Below are 18,512 nucleotides of genomic sequence, written 5' to 3' on the forward strand. Positions count from 1 at the left end.
AGACAGGCTGCCAGGGCAGGTCATGGGGTTTTGTCAATGATATATAGGAATTTTGCTAGCAGGGAAAAGGAGGTGATTATCCCTCTGTATAAGGCAATGGTCAGGCCACGCCTTGAGTACTGCGTACAGGTCTGGAGGCCTCATTTTAGGAAGGATGTAGATTTACTTGAGCGTGTACAGAGAAGGGCAACAAGATTGGTGAGGGGAATGAAGGGATCCTCTTATCAAGAGAGGCTTAAGTTCTGCAAACTGCAGTGGCTGAAGACTAGGCACCTGTATCTGATTGAGGTGTATAAGGCCTTGAATGGGTTCAGCACGCTGAATTCTGATGGGATCCTTCCACTTGTTCAGATTACGAACCTAAGGGGGCATAAATTCAAATTAAGAAAAGACAGATGTAGATTAGATGTGCGGAAATTTGCCTTTAGCCAACGGGTGGTTAATTGCTGGAACAAACTTCCATCTGTCGTTGTGGAAGTTGATAGGGTGAATAAATTTAAGGAGGAACTGGACAGGCATTTGGAGGAAATGGTGTGATTTTTTTTTTTTTTTTTTTTTTTGGCTGATGCTGCATAAGCTCATACATTTGCTTTCTTGCATCACATGCCACTACACTACTACTACTACTACTACTACCACCATCAGGGGTAAAGGGAAGGATTTTTGCTTACGTAAATTTGACTATAGTGGTCTCAGAGATTTTTTAGGTTTTATAAAGTGGAATCAACTGATGATGTTACCAACAGTAAATTCTAAATGGAAGCATTCAAGGAAGCTACTAGGCATTTTGTAACAACTAAGAAATACTGTTCAAGGTTTAGTCCTAAATGGATGGCAGAGAAAAAAAACATGAATAGGATGCATATAGATTATCAGGTGACACAGAAGATTATGGCAGATATAAACTAGTCTGTAATGAATTCACAAAGGAGGTTAGGCAAGCAAAGGCAGATTATGAGAAATCTATGGCAAAGAATGCAAAGAAAAACAAAGACTTCTTTACTTATGTAAACTCTAGAAGGAAGGGGATGAATCAGATTGGTCCACTTGATGCTGGTGGTTTGAGTGTTGATGATCCTGCTCAGATACCTGAATGAGTATTTTGCATCTACATTTGCAGAATTCTGTAAGGAAGGGAAGGACAGAAGTTTACTAAACTAACAAGGAGCTAAATTATTTTGTAATAACGGAGAGCAAGATGGAGGAGAAATTGTTGAAGTTAAACATAAAAAAGGCACCTGGGCCAGATGGAATCTATCCAGTTACATTGATGGAGGCAGCGAAGGAAGTACGCAAACACTTAGCCATAATTATGAGAGCATCCTTAGATTCAGAGAAGGTCTCCATGGACTGGAGATGTGCAAATGCATCCTCAATTCACAAAGGGAGTTCGAAGGGTGACACAAATAATTATAGACCTGTTAGTTTAACTTCTGTTCTGGGGAAACTAATGGAGTCACTGGTTAAAGAAGCAATGCAGGATCACCTAGAGAAGACTGCGGTGATAGTTCAGACACAGCATGGGTTTGTTAAGGAGAAGTCTTGTCTGACCAATTTGATTGGATACTACAATGTGGTCACAAAGGAACTGGATGCAAAAATTAATTTTGATATCATATAATTAGATTTCATGAAAGATTTTGATACTGTTTTCACATGGAAGACTACTGTACAAATTGGAGCAGTATGGCATTAAGGGCAAGTTGCTGCAATGGATAAAGGGATGGTTGAGTGGGAGACGGCAGAGAGTGGTAATAAATGGACACTGCTCAACGTGGACTAATGTTATTAGTGGAGTCCCCCGGGGCTCGGTGCTGGATCCGTTGTTGTTTTGTGTATTTATTAATGATATCAATGAAGGTATATCAGGCTTAATGTCCAAGTTTGCAGATGATAGCAAGGTTGGCAGGGTTGTTAATGATAGTTAAGACAGTATGCTACTGCAACAGGATTTAGAAAATTTAGGAGAAGTGGCAACTGAAGTTTAATATTGACAAATGCAAAGTACTGCATATGGGTTGCAGTAACCCAAGAGAAATGTACCAACTGTGTGGTACTACGCTCAGGGAGGTGGAGAATGAAAAAGACCTGGGGGGTAAGTACGCGCACACACACACACACACACATTAAACCTCCAATCAGTTATCCATTTCCCAGGTCGAAGCCTATTCATGGTTTTAGGCTAACTGAGTTCTTATATCATAGTTTTTAGAATTCAACTTATAACAGAAAATAATAAATTTTAACTCAACTCAAAATATAAAAATTTATAATACTTTAGCCACTTAGCCTCTTGAAAGAAAGATCTAATCTAAAATTACTTCATTGATCTTAATGTCAAGAGTTACCGCCCCTGCCGGTATGAGGCATGGCTCTACTATCTATCCGTCTTCTTTTAAAAATTGTGGCCACATAATTATTGAAATAGGAAAATAACCGTTTATCTGTGAATAGGGTCCACAACGTACCCCTTACAAGATTTCTCCATAGAAACCAATTTATATCTCAAATCAGCATAGACTGCACAATCAGTGGCGGATTTAGCACTTGAGAGGCCCCAGGAGCAAATCAATTTTGAGGCTCCCCCTCTAAATATTTTCGGTACCACTAAAGTGTGCATTCTACGTGCACGCTTTTACTATAGCACGCGCTCTAGATTTGGTGTTGCGGTTTTAATCATTTTGGTTGTGCAATTCTTTCATACATATTTTAACTAATGTTTAAATTAAAAAATGGCACAACTAAGCATTAATGATAATACGTATTCTACTTCAGATTCACTTAGTTCGCATAGATATTTCATATAATATGTAGCGATATTTGCATAAGTGTTTACTAACTTCTCATATTAAATTATAGTTTTATTCAGTAATGGTAATAATGATGAGTGTAGAAATTAAAAATGAAACAATTTTATTTTTTGAGACCTGAGATTTGAGGCCCCTCTATTTAAGAGGCCAGAGGCACGTGCCTCGTGCGCCTGTGCGGAAATCCGCCACTGTGCACAATATAACATCATATGCATAAATGTTTCCAATTCACCACAAGTGCAAAACCCATCATTCCTCAGCCCCAACTGACAAAGTCTCAAAGCAAGTCCACTTCCCGTCAAAAGAAATGTTGCATGTGTTCCAAATTGTAGCCAGGGTTTCCTTTTGCTATCAGTTATATTCACTCTTGGTATAAACTCATAAGTTTGCCTTCCTTTATTTGTTTCATTCCACTGCACTTGCCATTTCACTTTTATTACATTCAATATCCTTTTCTTTTCATATTTCATCATCCATAGCAGTGTAATCTCGATTTATATCTGGGCAAGATGTCATATCCATACGAGTTTTTTTGATATTCCTTTTTGTAAAATATATCATGCCGGACAACAAAACTTCATACCAGACAGAGACCCTACCTGAGACCACCTATTAGGCCTCTGTAGAAATGGTTCGACATGCTGTGGTTATAGACAATAACACGAATCTTTGAGCCTGACTTAAATGTTTTTGAACCAGAACAGTTGACACTCTATGCACCCAAGCTGCAGAGGCATATGTTACAATTGGGATAAATAGGCATTCATATAACATATTTATAGCTCGGCCTTTTATTTCCCAATCAGCTCTTATCACCCTCAGCAACTTAGCATAGAGTGCCCTCACTTTTTCCTTTAAATACTTAACATGTTCAGTGAAAAATAGTCACTCTTCTAACTTTAAACCCAAATACTTAGTTACCTTTACATATCAACCGACTCACCCAGACACCTCACAATGGGGGCCCGGTTCATACTAAGTTTACTTTTAATAGCATTTGCACTGTTTTTTTCTCTTGATATTTGCAGTACATGCTTCAGAGTCCAATCCTGGAGTGTATTTAAAGCAATTTTAGCCAACTTTTCTATTTGAGATCTTGCAATCCCTTTTACTATTAAGACAAGATCATCCACATATGCAATTTTATCAACACCAACCAATTCCAAATTTAAATATTCATCAAACACAATGTTCCATGCAAAGGGATCCACCACCGAGCCTTGTGGACAACATCTATATACATTCTACTTAATCTCAGTATATTTTGTTCTTACTACGACTTCACGATTCACAAAGTAATTCCTAAAAACAGAATATAACTTATTGGAACACTCAGCCTTGCCTATTCATAATGCATATCTAATGCCTATTCATATCTATTCATAATGCCCTCCCACCAGAGACGGTTGAAAGGACCTTTAAAATCGACAAATATACAAAGGACATATCGCTCATTACTAACTCCCACCATCTTAACCAGTCTATATGCCACATCTTCAGCAGAGCAACCTTTTTTTAAACCCATACTGATTTTCAGATGCTATACATTTATTTTCATATCTAATCATTATAAGGTTCATATGTTTTTGCCAGAACAGAAAGGAGAGCAATGGGACGGTATGTCCCGGTTTCATTTTAGAATTCTATCCGTGCTTTTAATCAATAATATTATTTGTGCCATCTTCCATACCGGTGAGAAAGCACCTTCATTTAAACATTTATTATAAAATTTTACATACAATTCAGGAAACATCCTGAATGTTCTCTTAAACACCACTACCTCTATTTTGTCTAGACGCAGCGATTTGCCATCCTTTGCATGGTCTACTGCGTTACTAATCTCCAAAATCGTAAAAGGCTCATCCTCTTCATTCAAATTATATCTAGCATTTTCTGAGATCATTTGTCTTTGCATTATACTTTCCTGATCATCATTATCTGGGAAGAGTTCCCCCAAGATACCATTCACAGAATCTTTCCAATTCAATGTTTCATCATCATCACTTCCTATTGTATAAGATATTTTTTCTAAGTGCTTTTTATTATTTAAAATTTTAAATACTGAATCCCTATTGACACTATTGTGGCGCTTCAGATCTGAGCTGTGGTTCCAACCTGTATTCTGATGGAGCATGCGTATCCCATTCACCTAGTTGTTCTTCACCATGCTGAGAATTTAAATTTGAACTTGACTTGCTATTCAGAGTTTGTGTGGTTCTTATAGCATACACATGTGCATGCACACAACGAATTAATTAAATTAAGTAGAAAAGGAAATGAATATGTATTTTCCTGTGAAGATAACTTTCTCATAGACTCCTTGAATAGGCAACACTTCCCCAGTGGGGAAAACTGTTGTTACCTATTCTCGGATACTACAGGCAACATAAAGCACCCCCATACAGCACCATTTCGGAGCACACACACGTGTGTGTGTGTGTATGCACACAACAAATTAATTAAATTAAGTAGAAAAGGAAATGTATATGTATATTCTTGTGAAGATAACTTTACAATCCATATTATTAGCCACATGGTACAAGGAAGCCTGAGGTTTATGCTGTACCAGACAAAAAACGTTACCGAGTTACCGTGAGAGTGAGAGTGAGAGTGAGAGAGAGAGAGAGAGAGAGAGAGATGTATTTGATTTCCTTTATTTGAACTTTATCCATATATTTTATTTTTATAGGTTATAACATTATATGTAATTATTAGTTATTTAAACTAATACTACCCTTAATAAAATTTTTAAGGTTTTTTTAATTATTATTATTATTAGCTATATGGTGCAAGCTTCCTTGCACCATATAGCTAATAATATATAGGTTACAATGATTTATGCACCCGAGGCTTATGCTGCACCACCCAAAAAAAAAAAATTTCCCAAGTTAGCATGAGAGAGAGAGAGAGAGAGAGAGAGAGAGAGAGAGAGAGAGAGAGAGAGAGAGAGAGAGAGAGAGAGAGAGAAGGGAATCACCAAGAAAGAGAAGAATGATGATATCCGGCTCAGAACACTGGGTGTGCTAGAGTGTGCCAGGGTCCTGAGCTGGATATCATCATTCTTCTCTTTCTTGGTGATTCCCTTCTCTCTCTCTCTCTCTCTCTCTCTCTCTCTCTCTCTCTCTCTCTCTCTCTCTCTCTCTCTCTCTCTCAGAGTAACTTGGAAAATTTTTTTTTTTTGGGTGGTGCAGCATAAGCCTCAGGCCTCCTTGCACCATATAGCTAATAATAATAATAAAAAAAACCTTAAAAATTTTATTAGTTTATTAAGGGTAGTATTAGTTTAAATAACTAATAATTACATATAATGTTATAACCTATAAAAATAAAATACATGGATAAAGTTCAAATAAAGAAAATCAAATGCCGACCGGGCTAGCCAGGTGGGTAAAGTACCTGCCTGGCAACCCAAAGGTCACGGGTTCGAATCCCGCCTCGGGCTTGGATCAAAGTACTGCAAAAACCTTGGGAGGTGCACTATGGCCACAGAAGCTGATGCGCCAACAACTACCAAAAAAAAAAAGGAAATTAAATACATAAAAGAAAGGTTTGTTGATAACAATTTATTAAAACTTACTTTTTTAATGTGGAGACGAAACAACTGAATAACAAAATTTGAATTACACTTTTATTTCTTTTAACCTGTGACTACTCACACTTCAGCATTTGTGCAATTCAAGCAATATACAACTGCCAACTTGCCAACTGGCTAGCACTGGAGGACAAACCAAAATATTCAGAGGTACGATGTACGAAATAGGCCGCACTTTATAAAAGTTTGTAATTGGAGTTTCTCTGTTATTTTTGAAATTTGTAAAACACTGTTCATCGATGATATTTTTTTCTTTAAGTGATAATAGACTACTATTCAGGATTTCTAAGAGGTATAAGCTAAAGGTTACAATGATTTATGCACCAACATCGAGCCATGATGATGAAGAGGTTGAAGAAATGTACACTGAAATTGAGTCTTCTAGATGAACAGAAAACTCACTACCCTATCATTATGGGAGACTTCAATGCTAAGGTTGGAAAGAGACAAAACAGCGCAGAAAGGGGAACTATAGGAAATTTTGGAATTGGTGAAAGACTTGTGGAATTTGCAGAATCTCGAGGAATGTCAGTAATGAACACTTTTTTCAAAAAAAGGGTGAACAGAAAGTAGACATGGAAGAGCCCAAATGGATTAACAACTAATGAAACAGACTTCATCCTCACTAACAGAAGATATATCATGAATTATGTTACTGTCCTGAACAAGGTAAATGTTGGTAGTGATCACAGAATGGTAAGATGCACATTTGATATAGATGAAAGAAAAAAAGGAACAAATTGATTTGAGTAAATAATACAAAAGTCTTTGAGATAACAGAAGAGGAGAAAAAGCAGTATGTAATGGAACTTAAGAACAAGTTTGAGCTTATGCAGACTGCTCAGGACCAAGATATCGAAAAGGAATATTACAACTTTCTGAAAGTGATTAAGCCCAAGAAACCTATAGGTAAAAAGAACTCCAAAGAAGAAAAAATTAGTCAAGAAACACTTGTCATGATGAAACAAAGACGACAAATGAAAAGCAATAAAACACTGACAAGGAGAAAATTGAGTATATTGAGTTATGCAAAGCCATTAGAAAGACACTCAGAGAGGACATAAGAAAATTTAACACAAGAAAAGTAGAACAAGCATTAATGGAAAACAAAGGATTTAAATCAGCAGCCATGAGCAGTAATACAGAAAGACAAATGATATTGAAACTGAAGAATACCGATGGTGTACTTATAAATAGCAGAGAAGGCGTAATTCAAATAGCAGAAGACTACTATAAAGAGTTATACAAGGAGGGAGGGTATGATGCCAGTAGTGGAGAAGATGGATCGCAAATTAGTAACACAAACAACACACCTGATGAGATAGAACATGCATTGAAAAAAATTAAGAACAAGAAAGCCCCCCCTGGGGAAGATGAAGTTACTGTAGAGTTGTTAAAATTGGGAGAAAGAGACATGATACAAAAATTGGCAAGACTCTTCACTAAATGCATTAGAAAAGGTGTAATGCCTAAGGAGTGGAATAATGCAATCATAGTTTTGCTGCATAAGAAAGGAGATAAATCAGAAATTGGAAATTATAGACCAATTAGCTTGTTATCCCACATCTACAAGTTGTTCACAAGGGTCATGACTAACAGATTAGAAAGAATACTTGATGAGAATCAACAGAAAGAGCAAGCTGGCTTTAGGACAGGATTCTCAACTATGGATCACCTTCACGTAATGTCACAGCTAATGGAGAAAGCAAATGAATATAAAACACCATTATGCCTGGCATTTGTGGATTTTGAAAAGGCATTGGCTCCATACAGCATAAGGCAATGTTTCGGGCACCGGAAAGACAAGGCATAGATACCCCATATATTATGATTTTGAAGAAAATATATGAGAACGCTACCTCCTTTGTTAGATTAAACAAAGACAGTAGCAAATTTAAAACTGAGAAATGAGTTCGACAAGGAGACACAATATCCGAAGTTGTTTACTGCTGCCCTTGAGGAAGCTTTCAGAAGATTAGACTGGTCGCAGAAAGGAGTCAATGTGAATGGAGAGTATCTAAACCATTTACGATTTGCAGATGACATTGTGGTCATAAGCCACGATCCCAAAGAATTAGAGGAAAATCTTAATCAGTTATGTAGAGTTAGTAAGGATTTTGGACTAAAGATGAATATGGCTAAAACAAAAGTATTGATGAACAAGTATGAGCTTGTTCATCAATACTTGTTCACCAACACCTTGCTAACAGTTCATGGGTTTCCCCTTCTCGTACCACTTTCAATAGGTACTAACCATGGCTAACCGTGAGCATCCTACCAGCCGTGCCATTTTGGATATGCTCTGACCCAGTCATCTGATCATTACAATCTGGCCTTTGTCAAAGTCGCTTAAGTCTGCTGCCTTTCCCATCTGAAGAAGAGTAACACTGATTAATGGAGCTCGGTATCAGGTGTTTTTCATACCGTGTCCCAACCCATGCATGTGGTGTAGTTCACCTGCAGTTGCTTCAATTTGCATAAAGAGTCACTGGTCATAATGTTTTGGCTCATTGGTGTATTTTTAAAATTTCCTCTTGAAATGATAAAATCAATTTTTCTATTGGGATTTTACAACAGAGTAAGTCCATAAACTGTTAAAACTTTGCGTTACTATCCTTATTGCTCAATTAATAGGTTCAAGCAAAATAAGTTTTGCTTTATCCTATCAATTTAGCAAGCAGGGTTTTAAAAAGGAAGTCAAATGACTTGGTTCAAAGGGAAAGCACTGCTATGTCAACATGATGGCATTTCAGGATTTATTTTGTTGGAAGTAAAACAACAAGAATATTAATTTTACTCTATATATTGGGTGCTCTTTTTATTACACAGATCAATAAGCATGCTGAATTCTTATAAAGTGGATTATAAAGCCTAATGCAAGCAAACAACTGTACATATATATTACTTTTATTGTTCTGCCAGTGAAATAACACTTACCATAAAGTGGGTGGGTGATTTATACATGCATGCATTGTTTATTGTCAACACAAGAAAAATTCACTACACTCATTAAAATAAATAATAAAAAAGAAAGCACCTTATTATTGGCATTTTGGTGCAAGGAAGCCTGAGGCTTATGCTGCACCATCCAAAAAATAAAAAAAATAAAAAATTCTGAATTATCTCAGAGAGAGAGAGAGAGAGAGAGAGAAGTAGAAGGGAATCACCAAGAAAGAGAAGAATGATGATATCCAGCTCGAGACCCTGGGTATGCCAAGCCCATGCTCACCAGATGTAAGCCCCAGGGGGCATCTTTGCACTGGTGAGACAAATATCCAACTGAAATAGTAGAAACTTTTAGTTTCACACTAACATGTGTCATGACATTAATAAGTACACAATACATTTTAGCTAATAAATTACATGATAACAACTATCCTAATTGTTTTGAAACCATCACAACTACTTGAAAGAAATTATATGATAATCTCTTACCTTGTGTTAATTGATAAGCTCTATTTCTTAGCAACTGACTTGGGAAAAGTGGCCGGCATTTTACTGTGTCCTCCAACTTGCGTTCTACTATGGCAACTAAATCTAATGCTTTCTAACAAATCAAATTGTGAAAAATTAATTGCATAATATTAGTAAATTAAGTGTTAAATTACAGTGGTAGATTAAGAGCCATTTATCATTTATTTAATAGCATAAATTGTTATGGGATCAATGTTATGAATCACCCGTAAAGATAACTAACACAAATAAATTAAATTTCAATTTTTGGCAAAATATTTTGCTCATAAAATGATTACAATGAACTTATGAGAGGCATTTTAAAAGTTCGAGGTCTGAGAATGAAGAGTTTATTTGAAGAGTCTGGTAGCTAGCATGTTACTTTTCAACACAGTTCCCTCCAAATAACTTTTGCTTTCAATGCTGCAATATATTGATTCCAGGTGCAAAGAAAGTTTTCTTTTGGGCCTCCAGGAATGCATCCTCTGCAGCAATGATGTCATTGTCAGTGGGAATATAGATGCCAGAGAGATATTTTTTTAAATTCAGGAAACAGTGGAAGGTCTAATAGTGCTAGATCTGATAAATATGAGGGATGGTCCAAGATTTCAAAGCTGTATTCATGCAATACAACCATGATAATTACACACTTGTGATCATTGTCCTGCTGGAACAAGACTCCTTTGCTCAGTTTTCCCAGTGTTTGTCTTTGATGTTTTCATAAAAATGCCTCACAAGGTCTGCATAATATGCCCCTATGACTATTTTTGAAATATTTTGAAATATTTTTGGAAAAATATTTTGCTCATAAAATGATTACAATGAACTTATGAGAGGCATTTTAAAAGTTTGAGGTCTGAGTACGAATAGCTTATTTAAAGAGTCTGGTAGCTAGCATGTTACTTTTCAATACAGTCCCCTCCAAAGTCTGGCTTCTCTGAAGGTAATCCACTAGCAACACTCCATCAGCATCCTAAAATCCCAATGCCATCACCTTTCCAACTTGGCTTTCTTTGGAGGGAGAGAACAGCTGTGTTTCCACTGTTGGACTGTTCTTCTGTCTCTGGCTGAAAGTGATGGCTCCATGTCTCATCTATGGTGACAAACTTTGCAAGTAAATTTGCCGGATCTGTTTGAAAACAATACAAATGTTCACTTGACTTCACAATACTTGTGTGTTTTTAATATGCTGTCAATAGCTTTGGAACACATCATGCTTTTTCATAGCAAGAACCTTGCTATTATGTGAGACAAACATTTTGATGAGATGCCAAGACACTGGCAATGTACCAAACTGTCACACTGTCAGCAACTTCTGGAGTGACAGATGATGCAGACCTTCCACGGTGTGGGGCTCTGGAAGAACTGCCATCTTCCAGGCTCTACCTCCCCTGTTTAAATTCTGTTGCCCACTTCTTAACCAGGGAATAGGAAGGGGTATCCTTCCCCAGTACTGTAACCATATCCTCATGAATTACCTTTGGCATCAGTTTTTCCCCCAAATATTGGATAACTGCATGGTGTCCGATTCTGTCCATTTGTCCTCATTTACACAACTTTCTTGACTTAATAAAAAAAAAAAAAAGACTCTACTTGAAACTTGGTGGTTACTACTTGAATTGTTATATATTAAATTTTTAACCATGTACCGCTACCCTTTCATATCAGGCCACGAATTTTCCAAGCCACCCTCATAATATGTGAAATTTTAATTTCATATGAAACAAATTATTGTTTAATAAATTTTTATAAAAATTTAAAAAAAAAGTGAATCTTTCATTCTTTTATTTACTTTATATTTAGTCAAAGAAGGGCATCAATGAGAAAGAAATTTTATATTTTGGCATATATGATACACTCAAGATTAAATCACTCATAAGGCACCCATTATGTCCAAGTGAACAGTCCAATAACTAAATCATTCATATGATCATTTAATTTACTGATGTCTATATTTCTGTGCATATACACGAATAGTAAAAGTGAATGTAAATAAATTATAAAGTAATGAGAATAAACCTTCATATCATTAAACAACTCAATGGAATGTGGCATTTGGAAGTTTCGGTTATGAGGACACACGTTTAGAAGTTCTGGTTTTTGGGAACATGTAAAATTGAAATAAATAACAAAGAATAAATTATAATTAAAGTTTTTACAATTTCAAAGCACACATCAAATGTATGTACATTATACCAAAACATACATATACTGCCACATAGTATCAGACTTCAGACTACTTTTCAGTACTTCAGTAAATCCCACTTCAGCACACTGTTCAAGCAGGCAAACTTGAACAGTGTGCTGAAGTGGGATTTACTCAAAGAGGTAACCACCATTACGGGTAAATGGAAGAGTTTTTGTTTTCGCAAAGGCGGCTACGGTAGTCTGAAACAGTATTTAAATTCTACAAGGTGGGACCAACTGATGATGTTACCAACAGCAAATTCAAAATGGGAAGCATTCAAAGAATTAATCTTGGAAGCTACTAGGCTTTACATACCAACTAAGAAATGTTCAAGATTTTGGCCTAAATGGATGTCAGATGAACTAATGAGACATATGGCAGAGAAGAAAAATGCATGGGATACATATAAATTAATCAATGACATGTAAGCCTATGATAGATATAAGGTGGTCTGTAACCAAGTCACAAAGGAGATTAGGCAGGCAAAGGCAGATTATGAGAAATCCTTGGCAAAGGATGCAAAGATGTAAACTCTAGATGTAAACCTATGTAAACTCTATGTAAACTGAATCAGATTGGTCCACTGGATATTGATGGTTCAACTGTTTATGATCCTGCTCAGGTGGCTAACAAACAATGAGTATTTTGTATCTACATTCACACATGAGGAGTTATTCAGCGAGGGGAATGCCAGAGGTGAAGCAAACTCTGGCAGTGAGCTAGATGATTTTGTAATAACTGAGAGGAAAGTGGAGGAGAAATTGTTGAAGATAAACATAAAAAAGGCACCCGGGGTGGATGGGATCTATCCAGTTATATTAAAGGAGGCACAAAAGGAAGTAAGCAAACACTTAGCCATAATTATGAGAGCTTCTTTGGACTTAGAGGAGGTACCCATGGACTGGAGATGTGGAAAACTGATCTCAATTCACAAAAGGAGGATCAAAGGGTGACACAAGTAATTATAGACCTGTTAGTTTAACTTCTGTTACAGGAAAATTAATGGAGGCGCTGGTTAAAGAAGCACAGCAGGATCAACTAGACAAGACTTCAGTTATAGCTCGAACACAGCATGGTTTTGTTAAGGGAAAGTCTTGCCTGACGAATTTGATTGGATGCAGGGAATAGCTTTGATATTATATATTTGGATCTTAGAAAGGCTTTTGATACTGTTGCACATGGAAGACTGCTGAACAAATTGGAGCAGTGTGACATTGGAGGCAAATTGCTGCTATGGATAAAGGGATGGTTGGGTGCGAAACAGCAGAGAATGGACACTGCTCATCGTGGACTAATGTTATTAGTGGAGTCCCTCAGGGTTCAGTGTTGGGTCCATTGTTGTTTTCTGTATTTATAAATGATATTGATGATGGTATATCAAGCTTAATGTCCAAGTTTGCAGACGATACAAAGGTTGGCAGAGTTGTTAAGGACACTACTGACAGTGCGCTGCTGCTGCAACAGGATCTAGAAAAGTTGAGCAGAGGGGCTGAGAGGTGGCAAATGAAGTTTAACATTGACAAATGTACAGTACTACATATGGTAAACAGTAACCCCAGAGTAACGTATCAACTCTGTGGTACTACACTCACAGCGGTAGAGAACGAAAAGGACCTGGGGGTAATTGTGCAGGCAAATATGAAGTTTTCTGAGCAGTGCAGACAGTCTGAGCAGTGCAGACAGTCTACAAGACACCATGCAGCCTGTCTGCAGTGCAGACAGTCTGCATGGTGTCTTGTCAATGATCTACAGAAATTTTTCTAGCACGGATAAGGAGGTGATTATCCTCTTGTATAAGGCAATGGTCAGGCCAGACCTTGAGTACTTATACAGGCCTGGAAGCCTCATTTTAAGAAGGATATAGAGCTTTTGGAATGAGTACAGAGAAGGGCAACAAGATTAGTGAATGGAACAAAGGGTTGCTCTTATGAAGAAAGGCTTAAGTTTTGCAAATTGCAGTGTCTGGAGACTAGACACCTGCGAGGTGATCTGACTGAGGTGTATAAAGCCTTGAATGGTTTGAGCAAGCTCAATGCTGATGGGATTCTTTCTCTTAGTCAGAATAATCACCTGAAAGAGCATAAATTCAAATTGAGGAAAGATAGATGTAGAATAGATGTGCAGAAGTTTGCCTTTAGCCAGCGGGTAGTTGGTTGGTCGGGGGCTCACATCTGGTGAGTATGGGCTTGGCACACCCAGGGTCCTGAGCTGGATATCATCATTCTTCTCTTTCTTGGTGATTCCCTTCTACTTTTGACTCTCTCTTTCTCTCTCAGAGTAACTTGGAAATTTTTTTTTTCCTGGTGCAGCATAAGCCTCAGGCTTCCTTGCACCATATGGCTATTAATAATAATAATAACAGACTTCCATCCCTTGTTGTCGAAGTTGATAGTCTAAATACATTTAAGACTGAGCTGGACAGGTATTTGGAATGAACTGAAAGGTGAAATGGGAGTGGGTTTTTTTTTTTTTTTTTTTTTTGGCTGATGCTGCATAAGCTTGCTTTCTTGCATCATATGCCTCTACTAATGCTAATGCATAGTATCAGACTTCACACTACTTTTTCAGTTTTAAAAATCTATTATTCTTGAATATGTGAATGCCTTAATTAGGCTAAATATTCATGTGCTTTTACTGCTATTAGAAATAGTTTTATGCATGCAAATCTGCATGCACAAATATATTATAAAGGAAAGCCTCCTAACACAAATCAATTTATTAAAATCTCTTTTATAGAAATTAGATTTCATTCCCATTCAAAAGAAATAGGCATTCTCATGTTGAAAAATTCATTTAATAAGCTGCTGAAAATTTCAGGGGATTTCCCAAAACATCTGTATTATGAATCTAATCTTAAAAATAAACTAAAACTAATAGCACTATTGGTAAAAGGTATGCCCAAAGAACAATGACAGTGAGATCACAGCCAGCACAAATATTGTCAAAAACAATGTGAGCATGAAAAGGCTTCCAATGCACACATCAAACAATAATGCTCACATGCATATTAAAACTTGAAAAACTTCCCAGAAGTGAAAAAATACTTTTCACATCATTAGTAAGGGTACAGCATGAATGACTCAGATGCTGAAAAAATGTGCATATTAAGAATCTGCAGATAAAGGAACCACTAGGTGGCAGTGATCACAGTGTGCTGAAGTGGGATTTACTCAAAGAGGTAACTATCATCAGGGGTAAAGGGAAGGATTCTTGCTTTCATAAAGGCAACTACAATGGTCTGAGAGTGTATTTAAATTCTATACAGTGGGACCAACTGATGATGTTATCAACAGCAAATTCAAAATGGGAAGCATTCAAAGAACTTATCTTGGAAGCTACTAGGCTTTACATACAAACTAATACCTACCAAATACTCCTCACACATGAGGAGTTATTTAGCGAGGGGAATGCCAGTGGCATATTCAACTCTAGCAGTAAGCTAGATAATCTTGTAATAACTGAGAGTAAAGTGGAGAAGAAATTGTTGAAGATAAACACAAGAAAGGCACCTGGGGTGGATGGGATCTATCCAGTTATATTAAAGGAGGCAGCAAAGGAAGTAAGCAAACCCTTAGCCATAACTATGAGAGCTTCCTTGGACTCAGGGGAGGTACCCATAGACTGGAGATGTGCAAATGTAACCCCAATTCACAAAGGAGGATCGAAGGCTGACACAAGTAATTATAGACCTGTCAGTTTAACTTCTGTTCCAGGAAAATTAATGGAGACACTGATTAAAGAAGCACTGCAGGATCATCTAGACAAGACTTCAGTTATAGCTCGGACACAGCATGGTTTTATTAAGGGAAAGTCTTGCCTGACTAATTAGATTGGATACTATGATGCAGTTACAAAAGAACTGGATGCAGGGAATAACTTTGATATTTTATATTTGGATCTTAGAAAGGCTTTTGATACTCTTGCACATGGAAGACTGCTGCACAAATTGGAGCAGTGTGGCATTGGAGGCAAGCTGCTGCTATGGATAAAGGGATGGTTGAGGGGGAGAATACAGAGAGTGGTAAACAATGGACACTGCTCATCGTGGACTAATGTTATTAGTGGAGTCCTTCAGGGTTCAATGTTGGGTCCATTACTGTTTTCTGTATTTATAAATGATATTGATGATCGTATATCAAGCTTAATGTCCAAGTTTGCAGACAATACAAAGGTTGGCAGGGTTGTTAAGGACACTATTGGCGCTATGCTGCTGCAACAGGATCTGGAAAGTACAATGTATCAACTCTGTGGTACTACACTGACAGTGGTAGAGAATGAAAAGGACTTGGGGGTAATTGTGCAGGCAGATATGAAGTTCTCTGAGCTGTGCAGACGGGCTGCAAGAGTAGCTCATGGTGTCTTGTCAATGATATACAGGAATATTTCTAGCAGGGATAAGGAGGTGATTATTCCCTTGTAGAAGGGAATGGTCAGGCCACACCTTGAGTACTGTATACGGTCTGGAGGCCTCATTTCAAGAAGGATGAAGTGCCGTGCCCTTCTCATTTCAGAGACGGGCACGGCACCTCTGTAGCCAGGTGGGAAGGAGCAGCAGTGCGTTGCACACACTTCTTGATTAGACCGGAGTTCAAGCCCGTCACCACCAAATGCGGAAAGGACAAGGGAATGACCACTGCATATTCCCGGACCAATATGACTTTAGTTGCTAATGCTCCTAAAAACCAAACAAACAGAGAAGGGCAACAAGATTAGTGAATGGAACAAAGGGCTGCTCTTACGAAGAAAGGCTTAAGTTTTGTAAATTACAGTGTCTGGAGACTAGGCACCGGCGAGGTGATCTGATAGAGGTGTATAAAGCTTTGAATGGTTTGAGAATGCTCAATGCCGGTGGGATTCTTTCTCTTGCTCAGAATAATCACCTGAGAGGGCATAAATTCAGATTGAGGAAAGACAGATGTAGGATTGATGTGCGGAAATTTGCCTTTAGCCAGCAGGTAGTTGGTTGGTGGAACAGACTTCCATCTCTTGTTGTGGAAGTTGATAGCCTAAATAAATTTAAGGCTCAGCTGGACAGGTATTTCGAACGAACGGAGGGGTGAAATGGAAGTGGTTTTTTTTTTTTTTTTTTTGGCTGATGCTGCATAAGCTTGCTTTTTTGCATCATATGCCTCTACTAATGCTAATGCTAAAATGACCACCCATTACTAAACTACAATGATGAGAACTGTGGGCCACTTCCTCCTGTAGTTTAATGTAATTAATCAATGCATCAAAATAATAGAGGGTCAGTGGACATTAATACAATTTCATTATAATTTCATATGCAAAGTCTCAGAAATAAGAAACTTAAAAACTTTTACTGATAATATGGTATTGTCAAATATGAAGTTATGATCATGAGATACAGAGTACTGAGTACTGACTAAGTTCAGGGGCAGCTGAGTTACAAGCATCACCTGACTTTATGTAGTTATGTGTACAATCCACAAGGGTGCAATGAATGGAGTCTTGGTATAAGGAATTATGATCAGAGCATTCACTCTGACAAACTACATTATGCCTGTATATTAACATGCCATCTCTAAGAGCAATGATTCTGAGGATACTGAAAATTTTTTCTCTAATTTCAGTACCAGTCACTACATAAAAGTGATGTCAGTGTCACAAAACAAGCAATTTAACATATTACTCCATATGGATGTGAACAATAAATGCATTATATGTATTTTTTTGGCTGATGGATTTATTTCCTTAGAACTGGATAGATATCTATCCATATGTTATTCTTAATGTGATTTATTAATGAAGAAGAGTAACTACAGTGTAGAAATCTATGAACAAGGATAATTTCTTCATTTCTATGTTCCTGTGTCATACTGAATTTTACTTTTACTGCATCAATAAATTTACTGCATGACTTCTTGTGTATGGCAGGGTGTAAACCATCAAAATGCAAGCATAACCCTAAATTTGTCTTTTTATGGAATATTTTACTGTGCAAGAATATCTATTTCCTCACAATAATCAGATTTTGTAATTTAACATATTAACACCATGTAGGTATGACTATCTATTTATCCCCCCATCTATATTGGTTTAAAGCCATCACACATTGATGATCTAATTATTATTACTACTGTAGATACTGTTAATTGGGAGTTGAATGTTTTTAATAATATCCACTCATGTCTTACATATACATTAGAAACTGAAACTTGGGAATCCTTAAGCTCCTTGAATCTCACTATAGCAAAGAGAAATTCTTGCACCCTAAAATATTTCATCATCATAATCACCCTTCTATCAGGTATGATCATCCATCCATCTCTTGGTTAACATATTTGGCATTCTTTTTCCTCTAGGGATGTATTAGAGAATCCAATGAGGTATCCTGGTTTTATCCATTCTTTTCACGTGGCTGTTTCTGTGTGTACTGTTAGATGAATTCAGTTATGGATGACATTTCTAGTCTGTCCTTGTTTTTTATGTGGTCTAGCAACCTAAACTG

The 18,512-nt window shown here is 37.1% G+C and overlaps 1 protein-coding gene across 2 annotated transcripts in view; it reads right to left on the bottom strand.

Annotated features, from left to right (window-relative positions):
- The window catches only part of Ide (Insulin degrading metalloproteinase), a 692,915-nt gene that overhangs the window by 137,419 nt on the left and 536,984 nt on the right, over positions 1-18,512 (bottom strand). For both annotated transcript variants that reach the window (XM_090384737.1, XM_090384738.1), the window contains exon 22: positions 9,838-9,949. In XM_090384737.1, coding sequence (XP_090240863.1) covers positions 9,838-9,949 — 112 coding nt within the window. The remainder of the gene's footprint in view (positions 1-9,837; positions 9,950-18,512) is intronic.

Source organism: Mastigoproctus giganteus, chromosome 11, assembly GCF_048544385.1.
Source record: "Mastigoproctus giganteus isolate SK-2022 chromosome 11, ASM4854438v1, whole genome shotgun sequence".
NCBI lineage: Eukaryota > Metazoa > Arthropoda > Arachnida > Uropygi > Thelyphonidae > Mastigoproctus > Mastigoproctus giganteus.